Source organism: Drosophila subobscura, chromosome O (genome assembly GCF_008121235.1).
Source record: "Drosophila subobscura isolate 14011-0131.10 chromosome O, UCBerk_Dsub_1.0, whole genome shotgun sequence".
In the NCBI taxonomy this organism is placed as follows: Eukaryota; Metazoa; Arthropoda; class Insecta; order Diptera; family Drosophilidae; genus Drosophila; species Drosophila subobscura.
The window spans coordinates 23,250,200-23,267,455 of NC_048533.1; the positions used below are offsets into that span (position 1 = coordinate 23,250,200).

At 47.6% G+C, this 17,256-nt stretch overlaps 1 protein-coding gene across 2 annotated transcripts; it reads left to right on the forward strand.

Moving 5' to 3' along the window:
• The first annotated feature begins 3,916 nt into the window (after positions 1 to 3,916).
• LOC117897650 (DNA-binding protein D-ETS-4) lies at positions 3,917 to 16,717 on the forward strand. Of its 2 annotated transcripts, none has more exons than XM_034806625.1 (5): positions 3,917 to 4,646; positions 12,353 to 13,136; positions 13,198 to 13,358; positions 14,737 to 14,899; positions 14,970 to 16,717. In XM_034806625.1, exons 1-5 carry the CDS (start codon positions 4,464 to 4,466, stop codon positions 15,371 to 15,373), a joined length of 1,695 nt encoding a protein of 564 aa, XP_034662516.1. In that variant the 5' UTR covers positions 3,917 to 4,463; the 3' UTR covers positions 15,374 to 16,717. The 2 variants fall into 2 exon arrangements, with proteins under 2 accessions (XP_034662516.1, XP_034662518.1); XM_034806627.1 differs by lacking the exon at positions 3,917 to 4,646 and adding an exon at positions 11,890 to 11,912.
• Positions 16,718 to 17,256: the final 539 nt, after the last annotated feature.

The window sequence follows — 17,256 nt, forward strand, 5'->3', positions numbered from 1 at the left end:
GCAGAGGCTGAAAGTGCTCTCCAAAGTTAAATAGAATGTCTCCCGTTTTGTACATCATTTTAATTAATAAATGGCAAGAATAATAAAATCATAATTTGACAAAAGGTTTCCATTTTGCGGGCAGGGCAGGAAACAAACAACAACAACAGCACAAGTCAAACTCAAATAGAAAACCCAAAGACTTGCAGCAAATTAATCAAGTCCCATCCGGAGTCCGGACGGACAAACGGAGGGACATTCAGCGATACGGTCACTGGATTCGGCATTTGCATAATATCAAATGCACTTTGTTCCAGGGGAGCGGGGAGCTTGACTTTTGTTTGTGAAAATATAAATTTTGACTTAAATCAACAATGGGAGCCGCCTCGCCACACTCTCCAGCGTTGTATGCGGCTTGACCTTTGGCCTTTTGATTGTGTGTTATGAGTGGGCATTCCATTCCTTTATTTGTCCAAAGAGTTATGCAAATGAAACAAACGAAAGTTCTTTGTCTTGTAGGGTGGCTCCTTAAAGTTATTATTTGCTCTATTTATTATGCATTGAAGTTGCGTCAAGTGCAGAAGGACTCCCTCCTCAAAGAGCCCATAATTATTATTTATATTTCATCCTTAGGGCACAAGCCACACGCAAATTTAACCACATGAAACAGTCCGTGTAATTAAGAGTCCTGGCTACGGAAATAACACTTTCGAGCGGACAGTTCTGGGCCCAGGAATAGCTGACAATCGGCACGTGATTTGACTGTGAAAATTCTTCTCTGCTCTGTTCCGTTCCGTTCCACATCCTGTCTGTCTTCACTGCCTGAACCTGTGTGACCCTCAGCTGTGCGCTCCTCGCTCTGCGTGTGATTTAAAAATAATTAAACACGTACAGCGAATAACTGTAATTTCCAGTGGGCAGGGGACGGGACCAGTTGGCGCAACAACATGAACGGCAGAATTTTAAAATTAACATTTTTATTTATTTGAAATCAACGCGTCGGCTCATTGAGTGCCGGCGCGGCGGCGGCATTGGCCATAGCCTTCACCTATAAAAGCGGAGTCGTCCTGATTACGATGGGCATCACGGAATGGCATAAAATACCCTTTGGGGCATTGGCCAAATCCAAATCGCCAAACGGTGCCCGCTGGAATGGTGATGTTGATGCTGATGGTGACTGTGGCAATTATTTACATAGCCACATATTGAGCAGACCTGGAGCCCTGTGGCGGAGCATTGGATTACGAGTGCTCGTAGCGGATTTCCATGTGAACGGACACCGCAACGATGCGCATTCCATTCGCATTCCGTGCGGCGATTCAGCCAAAGCCAAACCCACTAACTGGGATTGGGTGGCCCTGTGTCTGCCACTCTCACTCTCTCCCTGGATCTCTGTTGGGTGGCAGATGGCGTTGAGTTGGGAGTTGTCCCTCCCACTCTTTGGATCTGTGGCGTGTGGAAGTCATACGATATGCCAAAGGACTCTCGAGGGAATTGTCCAAACAGAGCGACGTCTATTACTCGAGTATCCACAAGGCATGCAACAGTTTGCTCAGCGATCCTGTCCCTCGTCAGTCTGTCCTTCTGCCTATCTGTCTGTCTGTTTGGTGGCAGGGGAAGTCGCTCCCATTTCGACTTGGCCTTTGTGGATGCAGCGTTTCCGGAGCACACTGCGGCACTGGGCATTGTAACCGGCTTAAGCGTCGCAACGTTGCATTCATTTACATCAATGCTGTGGCCCTCCTACACCGGAAGTGTCTCATTGACCGACCATCCGGCAGCATGCGCTGACACGCCTCGTGTCTTTACCCCCAATCCTGGCTTCTACCTTCTACTCCTTCTCCTCCTGCCCGACCATCTGCCCCACTTCCTGCTCTCCAGCTCGTGCACTCAATGGGCGTTCGAACGACTGGGCTGTGCGTCTGTGTGTGTCTGGGTGTCTATTTGTGCACTCGACTGTCTGGGACTAGCAGGCTCCACCTCCCTGTCAATGCTGTGCGACTAACGCATTAATCCTTGCTTTGATTTAAGTCCAATTTGTGTGACGCCCCAGTGGGAGTGGAGTGGAGAGCAGATGGAGTCCATGTACGGCACATTGTTCTACTCCTCCCCGAATAAGCGTGTAGCAACCAGGACACACAGCAGAACAACAGGCAACACAAAGAGTCAACTAAACTGTCTCTCTCTCTGTTTCTCCCGGGAAACAATGCAGATTTTAATTTGAATGCTCGGACAATGCAATCCCCTGTCCACTCCATTAAATGAAGGCTCACCTGTCGCCTGATTGGCTCCTGATTTATCATGCATAGGCCTGATTAAATGATGCTTAGTGGCTTCGGTTCCTCTTGCCGCCCATCGAGGGACAGTGCAGTGCAGTGTGCATCAATCCTTTTGCATTCCGAATTCCTTTCCTGGGGAAATGCTCGTAAGTAAAGCATTTTCCACTGCCAATGCAGCTACTGGGATGCAGCCAATCTAATCGAGGCTGCTGCGTGTGGTGCCCCGTGGGGACGACTCAGATGTGCGTTGCACGCGCTCTTTGAGCGTCCTGCCACTTCAGCACGTTCTGTCTGTATCTCTCTCTCTTTCTGGTCATTGTCCGCGTGGGTTAATGGCTGTCCCAGCAGGACATTCACGGCCTGGCCGGGCCCTCGGCGGTTTGCAGCCATTAAACGAAGCGCTCTTTGGAGCCAGTCGTTCATCAAGGTGTGCGGCCTCGCTGTCAGTTGTTGTGATCACAATGCGATTGGGGCTCGCGGGTGAACGACTCTATCTCGCTGGCTACGATATCCGGCATAATGATGGCTATCGGCGTGGGGACTGCTCGGAGTCCTGCCTGAGTGGCATTCGCTGTTGACATGCCTTTCAATTTAGAGTACAACGCGCCCAGTTCGCGTCTCCTGCTGGGCCCGCTGGATTGGCGGCGCCCCGGCGTGCGGCCATCGTTGCAACGGAAACGGGCATTAAGGTGGCAATCATCCGGCAGGATACCGACAGGCATATGATTGCCAGGTGATATCTTTGCACGCTTTTAACTATTGTGCTGATCTCTGAACCATAAAATATGTCCATAAAGCAAGTCCTTGCAGCAGTTTCTCCTACAAATTTAATGTGAAACGCTTTTTGGCATTGAAATTCTGGAATGCAAGGGGAGAGGGTCAATGTCCGCCACTGCCTCGGGCCAGACTGGCATTCTTTTTATGAGTTGTCAAAAAATTGCTGAATTGTCATTGTGCAATGAAATATAAATGTCAAACAGACTTTTGAAATTGTATTTCGCTTTTACCGCCGCAGCCGCCGACGACTGTCGCTGTGGCTTTGGCATCGTCTTTGGGTCTGCGGCAAACGGAAGCGGAAATGATAATGCAGTTGACATAGAGACACATACACACAGTCACACACACCCGAACACTGTTGGTGGAAAGTATCTGCACAGTGTACACATCTGTCGGGACTGGTTGGCCAGCTCTATACACTCTCTGGTGTGGCAGCAGCCCCGCGGCGAATCCAGCCCGCAAACAGTGCAAGCGCTGACAGATCCACAGACAACCAGATATACGGACAGACGGACAGATGGATGGCTGCTCCTCATGAGGGCAGATAGACAGAGCGAGAGAGAGAGAGAGATAGTGGGCGTGGCCAGCAATTCAATCAAAGTTGCAGTGGCAGTGGCAGTATCAGTGGCAGTTCCAGTGCCAGCCTCGTCTCTGTTAAAGTTGCATTTTCAGTGGCAGTTTCTGTTTCTGTCGTTTTATGCGAAATAATAAATTTCATCTTGAAATTGATGGACTTTTATGCCGCAGCGAGCTTCCAGCAGCTTTTAAGCTGTGCGAGCTTTGAAACCAGTTTTGTTGGTGGCTCGAAAGCTTTCGGAGGTAGCGCATGAGGTAAGCCGAAGCACGACTGCCGATCGTGCAAACAGAATTGATCGTGAAGACTCGGCGAACGGTTCACAGCGGACGGATTGATCGATATATGTAAACAGAGAGCGAAAGAAAGAAAGAGAGAGGCAAACAGCGAGAGACAGAGACAGCAAGAGTGCGAAGATAGAAAGAGCAAAGCAACAAGTTTGCAAGTGGAAATTTTAATAACGAAATGCAGTGAATACCCGTCCCGTCCCGTACCCACGAATGCCACAAACAAAAAGCCTAGACTTGAAACCAAAACCAAAAACCCAAATAAAAATCAAAATCGTAATTAAATCAATTAACTAAATCGAATCTTTGGCTCATTATGAGCACAAAAGACAGAAACAGTGTAAAACCAACGAAAATCCACGAGAGCGAGAGCCAAAAGAGCCCCAAAAACAACGTGAATCTAGTTTACAATATTTAAAAAATACAAGAAAAAGGAAAAATATAAACAGCAACAAGTGAAAGAGCCGAAGAGAGACGGATAGAGCGGGAGGTGCCGCTTGCGCCGACAGCCAGAACGAGACGGCCGAACGACAGACCGAGACTTTCGCAGTTGAGGTTGATTTTTGCATGCGAAAAGCTACACACACAGCGCTACAGCAACAGCTAGAGCCACAGCGATACATCTGGAAGACAGCCAGCCACAGTCCAGAGCCCGAAGATTTGTTATTATCTAGACAGGCAGAAGGAAACACGCACACACGCACTGAAATGGAGTACGAGAAGATGTTGTACCTGGCAAATGGCAGTGAGGTAAGTTGAAATATTTACACTGAAAAGATACTCTAACTGTAGCTGTGCTCGTGTCCATGTGAGTGGCACTTTTTATGGGGGCCAGAGCACAACTACAGGCGGCCCGGCCCGATGATAGCTGACTGTTGATAACCTTTTGCCAGCCCTTATCAGCCAGCGAAATGTATCTGTATCTCTGCCAGTCCCTGTTTTGTGGCACTCGCACTCGCAGTGCTATGCTCGAATATTATGCGCAGTTTTTGATGGGGGCCACAGCTGCGTGTGCGGCGTGTAGCCCGTGTACTACTGATAGGAAAGTAGCGAGTAAGAGTGGTAGAGATGTAGGAGAGATGCCTTGCTGTGGCAGCTTTTAATTAGCAGACCAATTCGTGTGGGCGGCTGGCAGATGTAGTATCTGGCGAATGCGTGTCACTGGGTGAGAGTCGCTGTGTCCCTCTCTGGCTTAAGGCCAGGCTTGCTGTAACACTTGCCAGTTACATTTTCCCATTTGTCTTATGGCATTTCGCTTTAATTACAATAACAGCAACAGCAACAGCAGTGGCAGTGGCAGCAACAGCAGCAACTTTCAAAAGATGCTTTCATTTTGCCAGAAGTGATTCTAAATGATTGTCAACTATGGCATGACAACAAACGGTGGCAGCCAGCAGCAGCAGCGGCAACAGCAACAACAGAAGCTTCAGCACAAATAGTAAGAGCTGCCATGTCGGCCTGGCATTTCACTCGGAAAGTGCATTCCAATCCAGCAGATACAGCAGCCAGCAGAAGCAGCCAGCAGATACTTTTTGTTGGACCTACTTAGGCTGAAGTCTTTGACGTTTTGTCGCTGCTTCTGCTTCTGCTGCTGGTGCTGCTATTGCTTGGCATTGCAATAAAAGAAAATACTGTAGAAATGCAGTTGAAAAAAAAACTTGTATTTACCATTTTTGATTGATTTGATGGAAATGTGTCTCCGCGCTGATGCTGCCACTGCTGCAATGTGGCAGCTTCTCGCGCTTTTCCAATCGCTGACACAGAAGTTGACGCTGAACAGCATTTAGAAATGCACTTCAAGACGCTTACTCGCTCTCGCCCCGCTCTCCACTGACTGCCTCCCCACTCTGTACTCTCAACCAGTCTCATTATATTTATGGACATAATAAAATAAATACTACTGCCAGCAATTATAAATGCAGGCGCTTTCGCAGATCAGATGAGATGGCATGGCATGGCATGGTATGGAATGGGTTGGGATGAGTTGAGGCCTGACATAAATACTTCAAGTTGTTCGCTTTCCCCTGTAGTATCTTTCCCCATAGAACAGCAGCCATCAGCCATCAGCCCTTTGGCCATACATCTATCTAATATTGTTGAATATCAATCAAGTGGATTATACAATAATCATCGCTGGGTTTGGCACTTTTTTGGGTGTGGCTTCTTAAGTCTCATTGTGGTTGCAACAGCAACAGCGGCAGCATTGCTTTTGCTGTTGCTGTTGCGGTGTAGCCCAGGCTTTTATGCAAATTGAAAATGACTTGGCTTCGCAACGCAACGTCTTTTATACAGAATAATTGTCGGTGCGTGCCAAGCATAATGAGGAGATTCAAGGAGCAGCAGCAGCAGCAGCAACAGCTAGTGACAGAAGGGTTCGTTCGTGGTGCAGTGCGTAGACATTACGAGTATCGTAAGCGCATTCCTTTCAAGAGTGTGGGATGGGCTGCTGCTGCTACCGCACCATACTGCCATTCATGTGGTGTCTGTCTGGGTTGTCTATCATGGTGGTGAAGTGTCTGCTGAATGGCGGTGGCTTTGCCCTGAGGCACGAAGCTTGACAAGTGAAAATCCTGCAAAAGCCATTCCAATGTGCGATTGAGTGCTAATTAAGGGGTTTTCCTACGACATCCCGGAACATTCTAGATCTCAGCAATATATGCATATTTAAGCGAGAGAGATACACTCTCAATCCTATCCACTGTTTGTATAATGAGGTGGGAAAAAAAGAATCTAGCATAATTGAAATGTTGCACCCATTCCCACTGTACCACTGCAGCTTTGTAGCTCTGTTGTGTCAAGATATTTATTAACCTTGCAGCAGCAATTTATTTAGCATGAAATGTCGACAATTAAATGCAATGCAAATAGTTGAAGCGAACCGAAGAATGGCAAGAACTGCAAACAGAATTGCGCCGTCACGACTGTCGGGCGGACAGACAGCCAGACGGAACAGACAGACAGATAGAGCTACTAAAAGCCAACACCAAACACACAGATACAACAGCAACAAAAGATACAGATATACAGAGAATAATGAAAGAGACAAACAAACAGAAGGCAGAGGCGAACGATGTAAAAATAAGCAGAAATAAGTCTTGTCTCTTTGACAGCTTAACCCACGCATCCAAAGTGCTCGTACTTCGTAGATTGTACGTGGATATTGTTGGGGGATTTGCTGGCTGTGCTCTTACATACATACTATATGTATCTGTATCTCTCCATCTCTATCTCTGGCAGTATCTATGTATCTATCCGTGCCCGTGTGTCTGTGTGCTTATGCTGTTGACAGCGCACTTCAACATTGCCATAACCCCATTGCCCACACCACACCGCACTCCTCCTCAGTATATCCAATCCCTAAGCCAGCGAATAAAGCGAACATTCATTAAACAAACAATTTGCGCTTGCGCATCTACCACCACAGAGGGAACGAGATGGAGCTAGGCAGAGAGTGGCAGAGAGAGAGAGAGGTGGCAGCGGTAGCAGCGGTAGTTGGTGGCTAGTGAAGGGGTTTGGTCTTCGCTTCTCGTGGCTTTTGTTAGCTCCATTGCCATAATGCGATTAGAACAGATTACCTGACAATTGTCGCCAGACCAGAGACCCAGAACTTAGAACTCAGAGACCCAGAACCCAGAACCCAATACTCGAAGACTGAACACCTGAGGAGGTTGAGGTTGAGGCTGTAGCTGTGGCTGGGGCGACACATTTGCATAGTTTGTTTTATTTGGTTCAAAGATACATATAAATTAATTTAAATACCACTTGGCCATAATTCAACATCAACATCAGCATGAGAACATGGTCATGTCAGGCCCCAAGGCTGCGCCACAGCTGTAATTGCAACTGTTCTGGACAGTCGTATAACTATATAGTATATCCACATACATATATTTATATCTTACCCTTCACTTCCACCAAGGGGGAGTCGGGCAAGCAACCTTTTGTCTCTGACTTCGCTTGCGACTGCGACTCAGACTCTGTGTCCCGCGCCAAGGTTTCCTTTGTCTATGGGCCTGGGCCGCGCCCCGTGTAAGATCATGTTATATGGTGTACCCCACCCGTGGCCATATCTATATAGATCGGTCGTGCGGCTCGCCCGAGGCGTTGGCCAATTCGTTCGATTTATTATCTGCCGCCGGACCACACCGCACCACACACGACCATAAGCTGACTGCTATCTGATCGCCGCTTTTAATAATGCTTTTTGTCGTTCTTAAAACGTAAACTTGATTTTATTATTAGGCAAAAGCCACACACCAATACAACACACAACACATCACACGAGAATATGCCACATTCTTGGCAATGGCTTTGACTTGTTCTAATGAATTTCGTTTGACGTTGCGGCCCCAGCCACAAAAATCATACATAAAACTTGTTTTCCTCTTGCCTTTTTGTTGCCTGCTATTTTCAATTTATTACTTTTGCTCTCCGTCTTAGCCCCCCCTCACTGAACTCACTGTCTGGCACTGCTTAAATATTATTGTTGCTAATTTTTGGGTAAGGGTTTTTCAATTTAGGGAAATTCAATCCAATTGAAATCCCAGCCACTGCCTTTGACACTCGCAAAATATATTTTCATGTAACTCGTCCCGTCTGTTGGATTTGGATTTCTGTCTGATTTGGACATGTCTTTGGCCTCAAATTTGATTCGTTTTCTTTTGTTTTGTTTGCTGGAAATATGATTTTATCGCCTGTTGGAATTTTTCATATTTATTTTGTTTTTGCAGTGAGTAAGCGTTGAGGCTTCTACGACATTTTTGGAATGCTCGAAATTGCTATAATTTAATTGGCTTACGATTCTTTTGGTGCCACTGCGTGCCAGGGCCACACTCGTTTATGAATTTTGTGGTTAACATATATATGAATTTTTGTGTCCCAATCATATTTGAATATTTAGCATTAGTCAGCAGCTGGCAGCAGCAGTTGGTAGTCAGTTGGTCAGTCGATTGCTTTCCGCGATAACAGTAATTTTCATTGAATCAAGCGAGTGTTGGATCCTGTTGCTCGGGGCAGGTGGAAAGCCCAGAGGAACACGGAATGCACTCCTATTCACATTCCCCTTCCCATACCCATTCACATTCACACTTCGCACCCACACGCTCTCTCTCTGTGTAGTCGGACACCTACGAGTGTATCAATGTTCTGTACCTTTTGTAAATGGTTTTATAAATAGAACCGCCGGCTATTGTGGGTTTTCTAAAAATACTACGTATGTAGGTACGTACGTACAACCCAACACCTGACAATCGTTTTGGCCAAATCCTAATTGCTGGCCCCGGCCCATTGTTCCCTTGTCCCGGCATTGACACCACACCGTAGAACCATAGCCAAGTGCCCAAGTGGCTGAAACTCCACCGTGATCGATGGCCAAACATGAAAACAACGCTCGTCGGCTCTGAGAACCCACCAATTTGTGACGTTGATTGGGTGGTTTCAATGGTGCGGGTGCGGGCGCTGGTGCTGGTGGTGTTTGCTGCTGCTATTTATATGCCGATATATGATTCCTAAATGACCATTGCAACGCCCTGTCCCCCGTGTCCACCCATGACAAAGGCGTTTATTGACAGCCACCGACCGACCGACCGATGTCCGACATGCCAATGAAATATTAGCGGCCGAAAGCGTTTGGCTAAGCGGCCCACAAAAAAAAAGCCTTTTGTCCGCTGTTCGGGGCAATTGGAAACTCCAATTCTCGTCAGAACTGTGCTGCCGAGCTTGTTTTCAGTATTCCTCTGTATTTCTCTCTCTACGTATGGAAAGATTTAATTAAAATTTACGAGTACACCACATGATTCAGATCGTTGAGATCTTTTGTTCAAAGTCAGCAGGAAATCCATACATAGAAGCGTTCACATTGTGTTTGGAATCCATGTGGAATAACCCAAGTGATCTAATTTGCACAGCTGTGAGGATGTGGGTCTCAGTTTCTCAGTGTAGGTCTAGGGGTAAAAATGTAAAGATATTGCAAATAAATCAAATGTCCGGTCGAAATGCAAATTTCTGTTTCACTTTTATTGCCATTGAGCCGGGAGAATATTTATAGGCATTATTTGGCATCACCTATTCGGAGAGCTCTTCCTTTTTCCTTTTCCTCTTCCTTCTGTCCTCCTCCTTAATGGCCAAACGCTGTCTCAAATTGAGTTGTAAGACCTTTTTTCCGGCATTATTTATGGCTGCCAACCCGTGGTGGGGGGGCACTGTTAATAGTCATAAAATGTAATGTGAAAATAGTTTATTAAAAAATGCATAGAAAATGTTGTGCCTAGTCAGGCAGATGTAATAACTAGTTGACATTTTAGTGGCCCGAGTCGCCCTTAATGGTCCATAAATGGTGGATTGGACAGAGAGAGAGATAGAGCCACTGGCTATGTCTCTGTTCCCTCAATTTATTATGCAGTTTTTGCCAGGCAATCACATATTTTATGGCTTTCCGACTGAGTCATCGGCTGCAGCAGCTGCTGCTGAATCATGTACCGTGTCCTCGCTTTTCCTCGGGGACTCTTTTGGATGCAGAGTTTCGGTGAAGTACCCTAGTCTAAGTGCCTAAGTACAGGGCTGAGATACTTGCTCTAATAATATGGAGATTACGCAAGGCAGTCCACAGCGAAATCGAAATGTTTGCGCTGGCAATTAGCAGGCAGGCGAGAAAAGCGAACCCAAATCACTCACACACACCGGGGCTGTCGAACAATTAAAACATAGAAATTGTAATAACATCGTGACTAGTTAGAATTATGGCGAACGTCGAACAGACAATAATGGCAGCCATCCCTTCAGCACACATGCCCCCGCCCCTGGCACCCTCCACCAATCGAAAGTACTTGTCGGAAAATCCAGTATGAGTTGTTTTATTAATAATAAGCGCACAGCGCATAGCCATGGCGTATGCAAGTCCCCCTGTCCGCCCCGAGCAGCTTCCTCTGCCTACGATTGGCAACCTTCTTCTGCACGTCCGCCCCCCTTGCAGCACTGTGCCACACCGAGCTCCCCAATGCCTGCCTGCATTGAGTTGCTTAATGAAAAACCAGTTTCTCAGAGGTAGAAATTGGTAGCGCATTCGGGCCATATATTAGCATTGCCTTCTTTTGTGACGCTATGTGCAAATGAATATCAAACAAAAATATAAAACACAACCAGAAGAAAAGGCGAAACACGATGAGTTCGCAACTAAAGATACCCTCCCTCAGGGCTATGGGAATGATAGCTGAAGGATTATGAATAGGTTTGGAATTTGATAATGAATCGCTTGCTAAAATTTGATTGAATTATTTTAAGAATAAATGGTTTTCGCTTTGTTTTTCCAGTAATCATTCCTTCGGCAACTGGATGATATATTTAGGGATTTTGTTGATTGATTCAGAATGAGGAACCGAATGCCAGAAGGCTTTATATCTTTATATCTGTTATAACTTCTAAAAAATATTACATCCCAGCCTAACTGCGCCAAAATTAGAGTAAGTCTCTGGCAGTGTACAGTGCACAAAATAAAGTGAAATAAAAAGAGAAAGAGAGGGGAAGAGAGGGGAAGAAATAGAGCGAAAGAGAGCAGAAAAAAAATAGACTATGAGTAGGGGAGGAAGGCGCAGAAAAACACACAGAAATCTCTGTGAGAAGCAAGCGACAAGAGAACGCTTTGATTTCGATCTAGTCATTGTTTGGGCTGCTCATAAAAATAATAAAAAAAATAATCACACACAAACAAACACCGAACACGCTGCCCCCACACAACGCCCTGCCCTGCCCTGCCCTGCCCTAGTCTAGGTGCTCCCCCTTTGGCCAGACCACGACCACGCCCCCCTCCACAGCGCTGGTGCTTTGGGTTTTTTTGCAGTTTGCTGTTTGTGGCGTCACAGGCCAAGTCGCAGCTTGATAAATGAGAAAATCAATGCCACTCGAAGCTTAGTACGTCTCCTGCTGTTGTCTGGTCGGTTTCGCATTCACATCCCACCGTCGCCGCCGCCACCGACATTGCCTCTGCAGACCGTTCCGTCCCGCCTTTTTGGAAATCCTAAGGTTAAGAAACGACAATCAACAATTAGCAATCGACAAGCAAATCAGAATCAGAATCAAAATCAGAATAGCGGAGTCAGAAACCCCAAGCCGAAACACACAAAAATTTCCATACTTTATTTTGGCGTTCGCCAGGTAGGTCGTCCGGTGATGCTAGTACGAATTAGAAAGGCGACAGCAGCCACAGCCACAGAGACAGCCACTGGAGACACAAGCTCGTAAAACCAGTGGAGAAGTAACAAAAATTCATTAACTTTCATGGGCGTGATAATTAAGACAGGTGGCCGCAATTTGGCAGCTCAGATCGCTTGATAATTGCTGATACTCGAAATTCTTCATCGAGGCAAAGATGGCGCCGATTAGCAGTGACAGTGACGGTGTCGGTGCATGTCCCTAATCCATGTACTAATTTTGGTTTGGTTCTTTTTCGTTTGCCTCAACAGATGCCGCACAGTCCACAGCTGAAGCCACAACCGTTCCAGGCCCTCACGCCGCCGGACCAGTACTCCGCCTATGCGGACAACTTTGATCTGTCGCTGCTGCCGCAGGACGCCGGCATACCCACGACAGTCTACCAATACAACGCGCCACAGATTAAGATCGAGTGTGCCTGGGACTGCCCCACGGATAACCAGCAGCAACAACAGCAGCCGGCACCGGCATATGCCTCCTCTGGCCATCAGTTGATCCCTCCTCCGGCCTATCCACACAGCGTTTATCCCTCGCCCCAGTCCTCGCCCCTGCAGTCCGAGTTCGCCTCGTTCGGGGCCTTCGGAAAGTTTCACGGCAGCTACGACTGCCTGAGCAGCCCCTCACCCTCGCTGGATGCATCGAGCATCAAGCAGGAGCTGCACATTCTGCCGCCCTCCCCGCCAGAGTCCAACTGTGAGACACCCTCGCCACGCTCCGCCTGCAGCGAGAGCATCAAGGCGGAGCCGCTGGACTCCTCGGACATTGAGAGCTTCATCGACCTGAACGCCCTGCTCCAGCAGCAGCAGCAGCAGGCGAGGTCGCTGCCCGACACCAAGCCCGATCATCAGCTGTTGCGCGAGTGCTTGGAGGACACGACTTTCCAGAAGAAGCACAACCTGCGGCCACTGGCCCTGGAATCCTTCATCGGCGGCTTGGCCGAGGTGCGCGGGGACTTTGAGCCTGTCATTTCGCTGGCGCTGGAGCATGCCAAGCGTGAGGCTGATGCCATCTGCATGGAGCTGCAAATATCGCAGGGTGCGTCTGAGTCTCCTCCTTTTGGCATTTACCGATTTCATCATGGATTAACTATTTGCAGATCCAAATGCGTGGACACCCTCGCAAGTACACGCATGGCTACGATCCACCTTGGCACAGTTCAAGCTGCCGCCGGCCGCCAATTTGGAGCTGAAGTTCTCCGAAGACGGTGCCGCATTGGCATTACTCAGCGAAGAGGAATTCATGCGTCGTCTGCCAGAGGTAAGTCGTGGTACGAGTAGATCAAAGCCATCAGCATTGTGGTGTGCAGTAACTGGGCAAGGCGAGGGTGCCAAAATAACTATCTATTACAAAATTGATCGGCACAAAGCAATGTCCGATGCCATGTAAAACAATCGCACAATGCAAATGGCAAAAGCAAAAGGCAAAAGGCAGAAAGGCGCAGAGCAGAAAGCAGAAAGCCCAATCAATGCGATTGAATCGAATTTCGCGTACGAATCAAATCGAATTGGTATGGCAGGGAATGGGAATGGGAATGGGGAAAGAAAAGAAAAACAACAACCAAAAACAAGGCAAACAAAACAAAATACAACGAAACGAAAACTAAAACGAAACAAGTTTCGTAACTGGCGTTGACGTCATGGCTCTTGGAGCGGCAGGCCAGGCCAGAGCGGGCCAGAAGAGCAGACCAGGCCAGGCCAGGCCACGGGAGCTTACATACTTGAATAAGCCAAAATCAGAAATCGGAAAGCAAAACGCAAAACTCAAAAACAACTCAAACCCCCGAAACCTGTTGGCAACAATTAGGCAAAGGCTTGCGGCATCCACGAGTAAAAACTACTCCACATGCGCTCTCCAGCTCTCCAGCGAAGACTCAGTCCAGTCCGAAGACATTTTGCCAAAAATATATCAATGATTACATTCGTTTAGGCCCCTATGCTGATGATGATGATGAGGATGGTGGTGGCGGTGGTGGTGGTGCCACTGCAGCAGCAAAACGAAACAAAAGACTTGGGCAACGAACGTGATCGGGAGAGCGCGAGCGAAATGAAATCGGAGAGGAGCCAAAAGCAAGCCAAGCCAAGCCAAGCCATGCCACGCCAGTCGACAAAATTAGTAACCGTGGTCATGGCTGTAAAGGTGAAAGAATGTGTGAAGGTTGTTTGGTGAAACTGCAGCACTTGGATGGATGATTACGAGCCAACCATCGCGCAGCGGCTCAGATGACTATGGCAATGGCTCTCTGTCTCTGTCGCTGGCTCTGGCTCTGGGGACTGGCAGCAACAGCAGCAGCAGCACTCCACTCCACTCCACTCGAACTGAGCCAACGACCAGCAACGACATTGCAAGGTGAAAGTAAGTCGTTGTCGCAGTCGCATTTGGTTTTTGTTGCTTCTGTTGCTGGTTGATGCTGGTTGTTGCTGCTTTTGCTTGTCTGTTGTCTGCGGTGGCTGCCTACACACAGACACGAGACTGCAGATTTATTTATGCACTTGGATAGCATAAGAATTTCCAATTGATAGGCCGTCTAGATTGAGATCTAGCCGGGATTAAGGCTCTTCTCTGGTCTGCTCTCCACTCTGTCTCCATCTGTGTGCCCATTCAAAATGTATCACTTTCGGCTTTCTTTTCCTTCCAGAGCGGGAGCACACTGCATGCCCAATTGGAGATATGGAAGATGGCCTATGCCGATCAGCCAAACAGCCAGCCGATGCAGCAGCAGCAGCAGCCAGGCCTCGATCTGTGGCCGCCAGCCAGCTATCCGATGCTCAATCTGGACGACTTCAATGGGGACAGCGAAGGTGCGTGGGGGATTGGGAATTCTCTTGCTGGTTCTCTTGAGATTAATTTCTTGGCTTTTTCCATGAACAGACGAGGAGGAAATGGAGGTGGAAGCTGCAGTAGCTCCTACACCCACGCCCATTGCCGCAGTGACAGCAGCTGCCACACCGACTTCCACGCCCGTGAAGCGCACCAGTGGCGGACGCACTGGCGGCGGCTCCCACATCCATCTGTGGCAGTTCCTCAAGGAGCTGCTGGCCTCCCCGCAGGTGAACGGCACAGCCATTCGCTGGATCGATCGCACCAAGGGCATCTTCAAGATCGAGGACTCGGTGCGGGTGGCCAAGCTGTGGGGTCGCCGCAAGAATCGCCCGGCCATGAACTACGACAAGTTGTCCCGCTCCATTCGGCAGTACTACAAGAAGGGCATCATGAAGAAGACGGAGCGGTCACAGCGCCTGGTCTACCAGTTCTGCCATCCCTACAACCAGTAGAGAGGAGGAGGACTGGGACTCTTATCCAGATCGCGTAGCTCTAAGGGTATTTATTTTGCTAGCATAGCCACTTCCCCCACATGTCCCACATGTCCCACCTGTCCCCCATTCCACACACTCCGACTATGCCCGACTAGCCTTGTGGGTCTAGCGGGTCTTAGTTCTTGTACATACACAATCTTTATAGCGCACGAAGGTAAGTTCGTGCATCGATTAAGTTTGGCTCTAGCTCGTAGGCACAAAAAACTAAAACCATTGCCCGCATGGCGAAGGTAAGTTCGTCGGAGGGCAGAGGTTTTAAGCGCAATCCATCATAATGTAAATCTAATCTTGCCCCCGCGGCTGGGCGTGGCTGTTGGCCCATCGCTGCAGGCATATGTTTGACTTACTGCCGACATCTTTATTCAAATGCTGCCCCCACATGCAGTGGATAATCCTGCACCCGTGCTGTTGTGTGCCTCTGCCAGTGAAGTGAGGAACCACCATTAGTAACCTGAGGCGAAACTTGGTTAAAGGTTCAATCACTCAACGCTCTCCGCGGAGGCACAGACAGCCACTGGTGCAGCCACTGCTGGGCAGCATGAAGGTGTGGCGGTAATTTTAGGAACCATATATCTATGATATATCAAAAGTAAGTTCTATGAACAACTTAATAACCGAAACAAATGTTAATAATAGACTCTAAGGAAAAAACGATTAGCTGTAGGACTCCTTGAAAGTTTTTTCTCTTCAAAACAAACCCCCGGGCAAAAGTTAAAAAACTTTCGACCCTCCCCCTAGGCATAGGCGTTACGTGTTACACTCTCTACACATAAACTTATATGAATATCAATTATTTATTCTGTACTCCGGTGGTGGTATATCAATTTAGACATTTAGTTTGTTATTTTTATTACGATTATTATCCGCAGTTTGCATAGTTTTTTCCGCTTCCATAGTTTCCAGTTTCGTGTCTGTGTCGGGTATTCAGTTTAAGTTAATATTAATATTTATTTGCGGGCAGCCAAAAAGTCAATTATTTTGCATCTATTTGCACTGCCCCCACCCATTCGAGGAGGAGTGTTAACGTTAATGCTGGCGATTTTAATTGAATTATGCCACGGCCAATCGACCCTGCTCGGCATTGGCGTTGGTTTATTTGTTAACCAAACAGCAAAATATTTATCTGCATATTACACATATAATTAGGATACTGTTCTGTACTTTACTGCGCTGTCTGTGCGGCAGCTAGATTTATGCACTTTACACTTTTTGCGACACACCAATTATTTATTTATTTATTCAACTAACATATTGTCATGCCGATACACTATCCGATAATAAAAAGTCACACAAAAAGAACAATTTTTTAAATAAATTTTGCATTAAAGCTTAAAGCGGGAAGGGGAACGTGCACTCCATTGGGACAAATGAAACTAAAAGCGTTGGCAATCGTGGATCAAGGCAGCTGCCACACGAAAGCTGTTTCACCGATTAACTTTCTTTGAAGAAACTAAACTGATATGTATTCTGCATCGGTGAAAAAGGTATGCTGTAGTGCTGCAGTGCTGATGCGGTGTACTAGCACTTATCCCCCTGCTGCTTGCTGATGCGACTCCCGCTGGTGCTAGGATGGCCCCTGTTCAGGGCACTCACGTGCAGCGAGCAAAACATTTTAGATTGCCCTGTCAGTCAGTCAGTCATTCAGTCATTCAGTCAGTCAGTGGGCCACTGGGCGCGCGCTGTGGGTGCCTCGTGGTGGCACTCGTGTGTGACCGTGTCTAGTTCCCATTTTCAATCAGCGAAAACTATTTCGAGCCCTTGGACAGTCCACGACGTAATCGAGAAGCCATCGATTGGTGCTGGAACATATCCATTTTGGATTTAAATTCACATGAACAGAA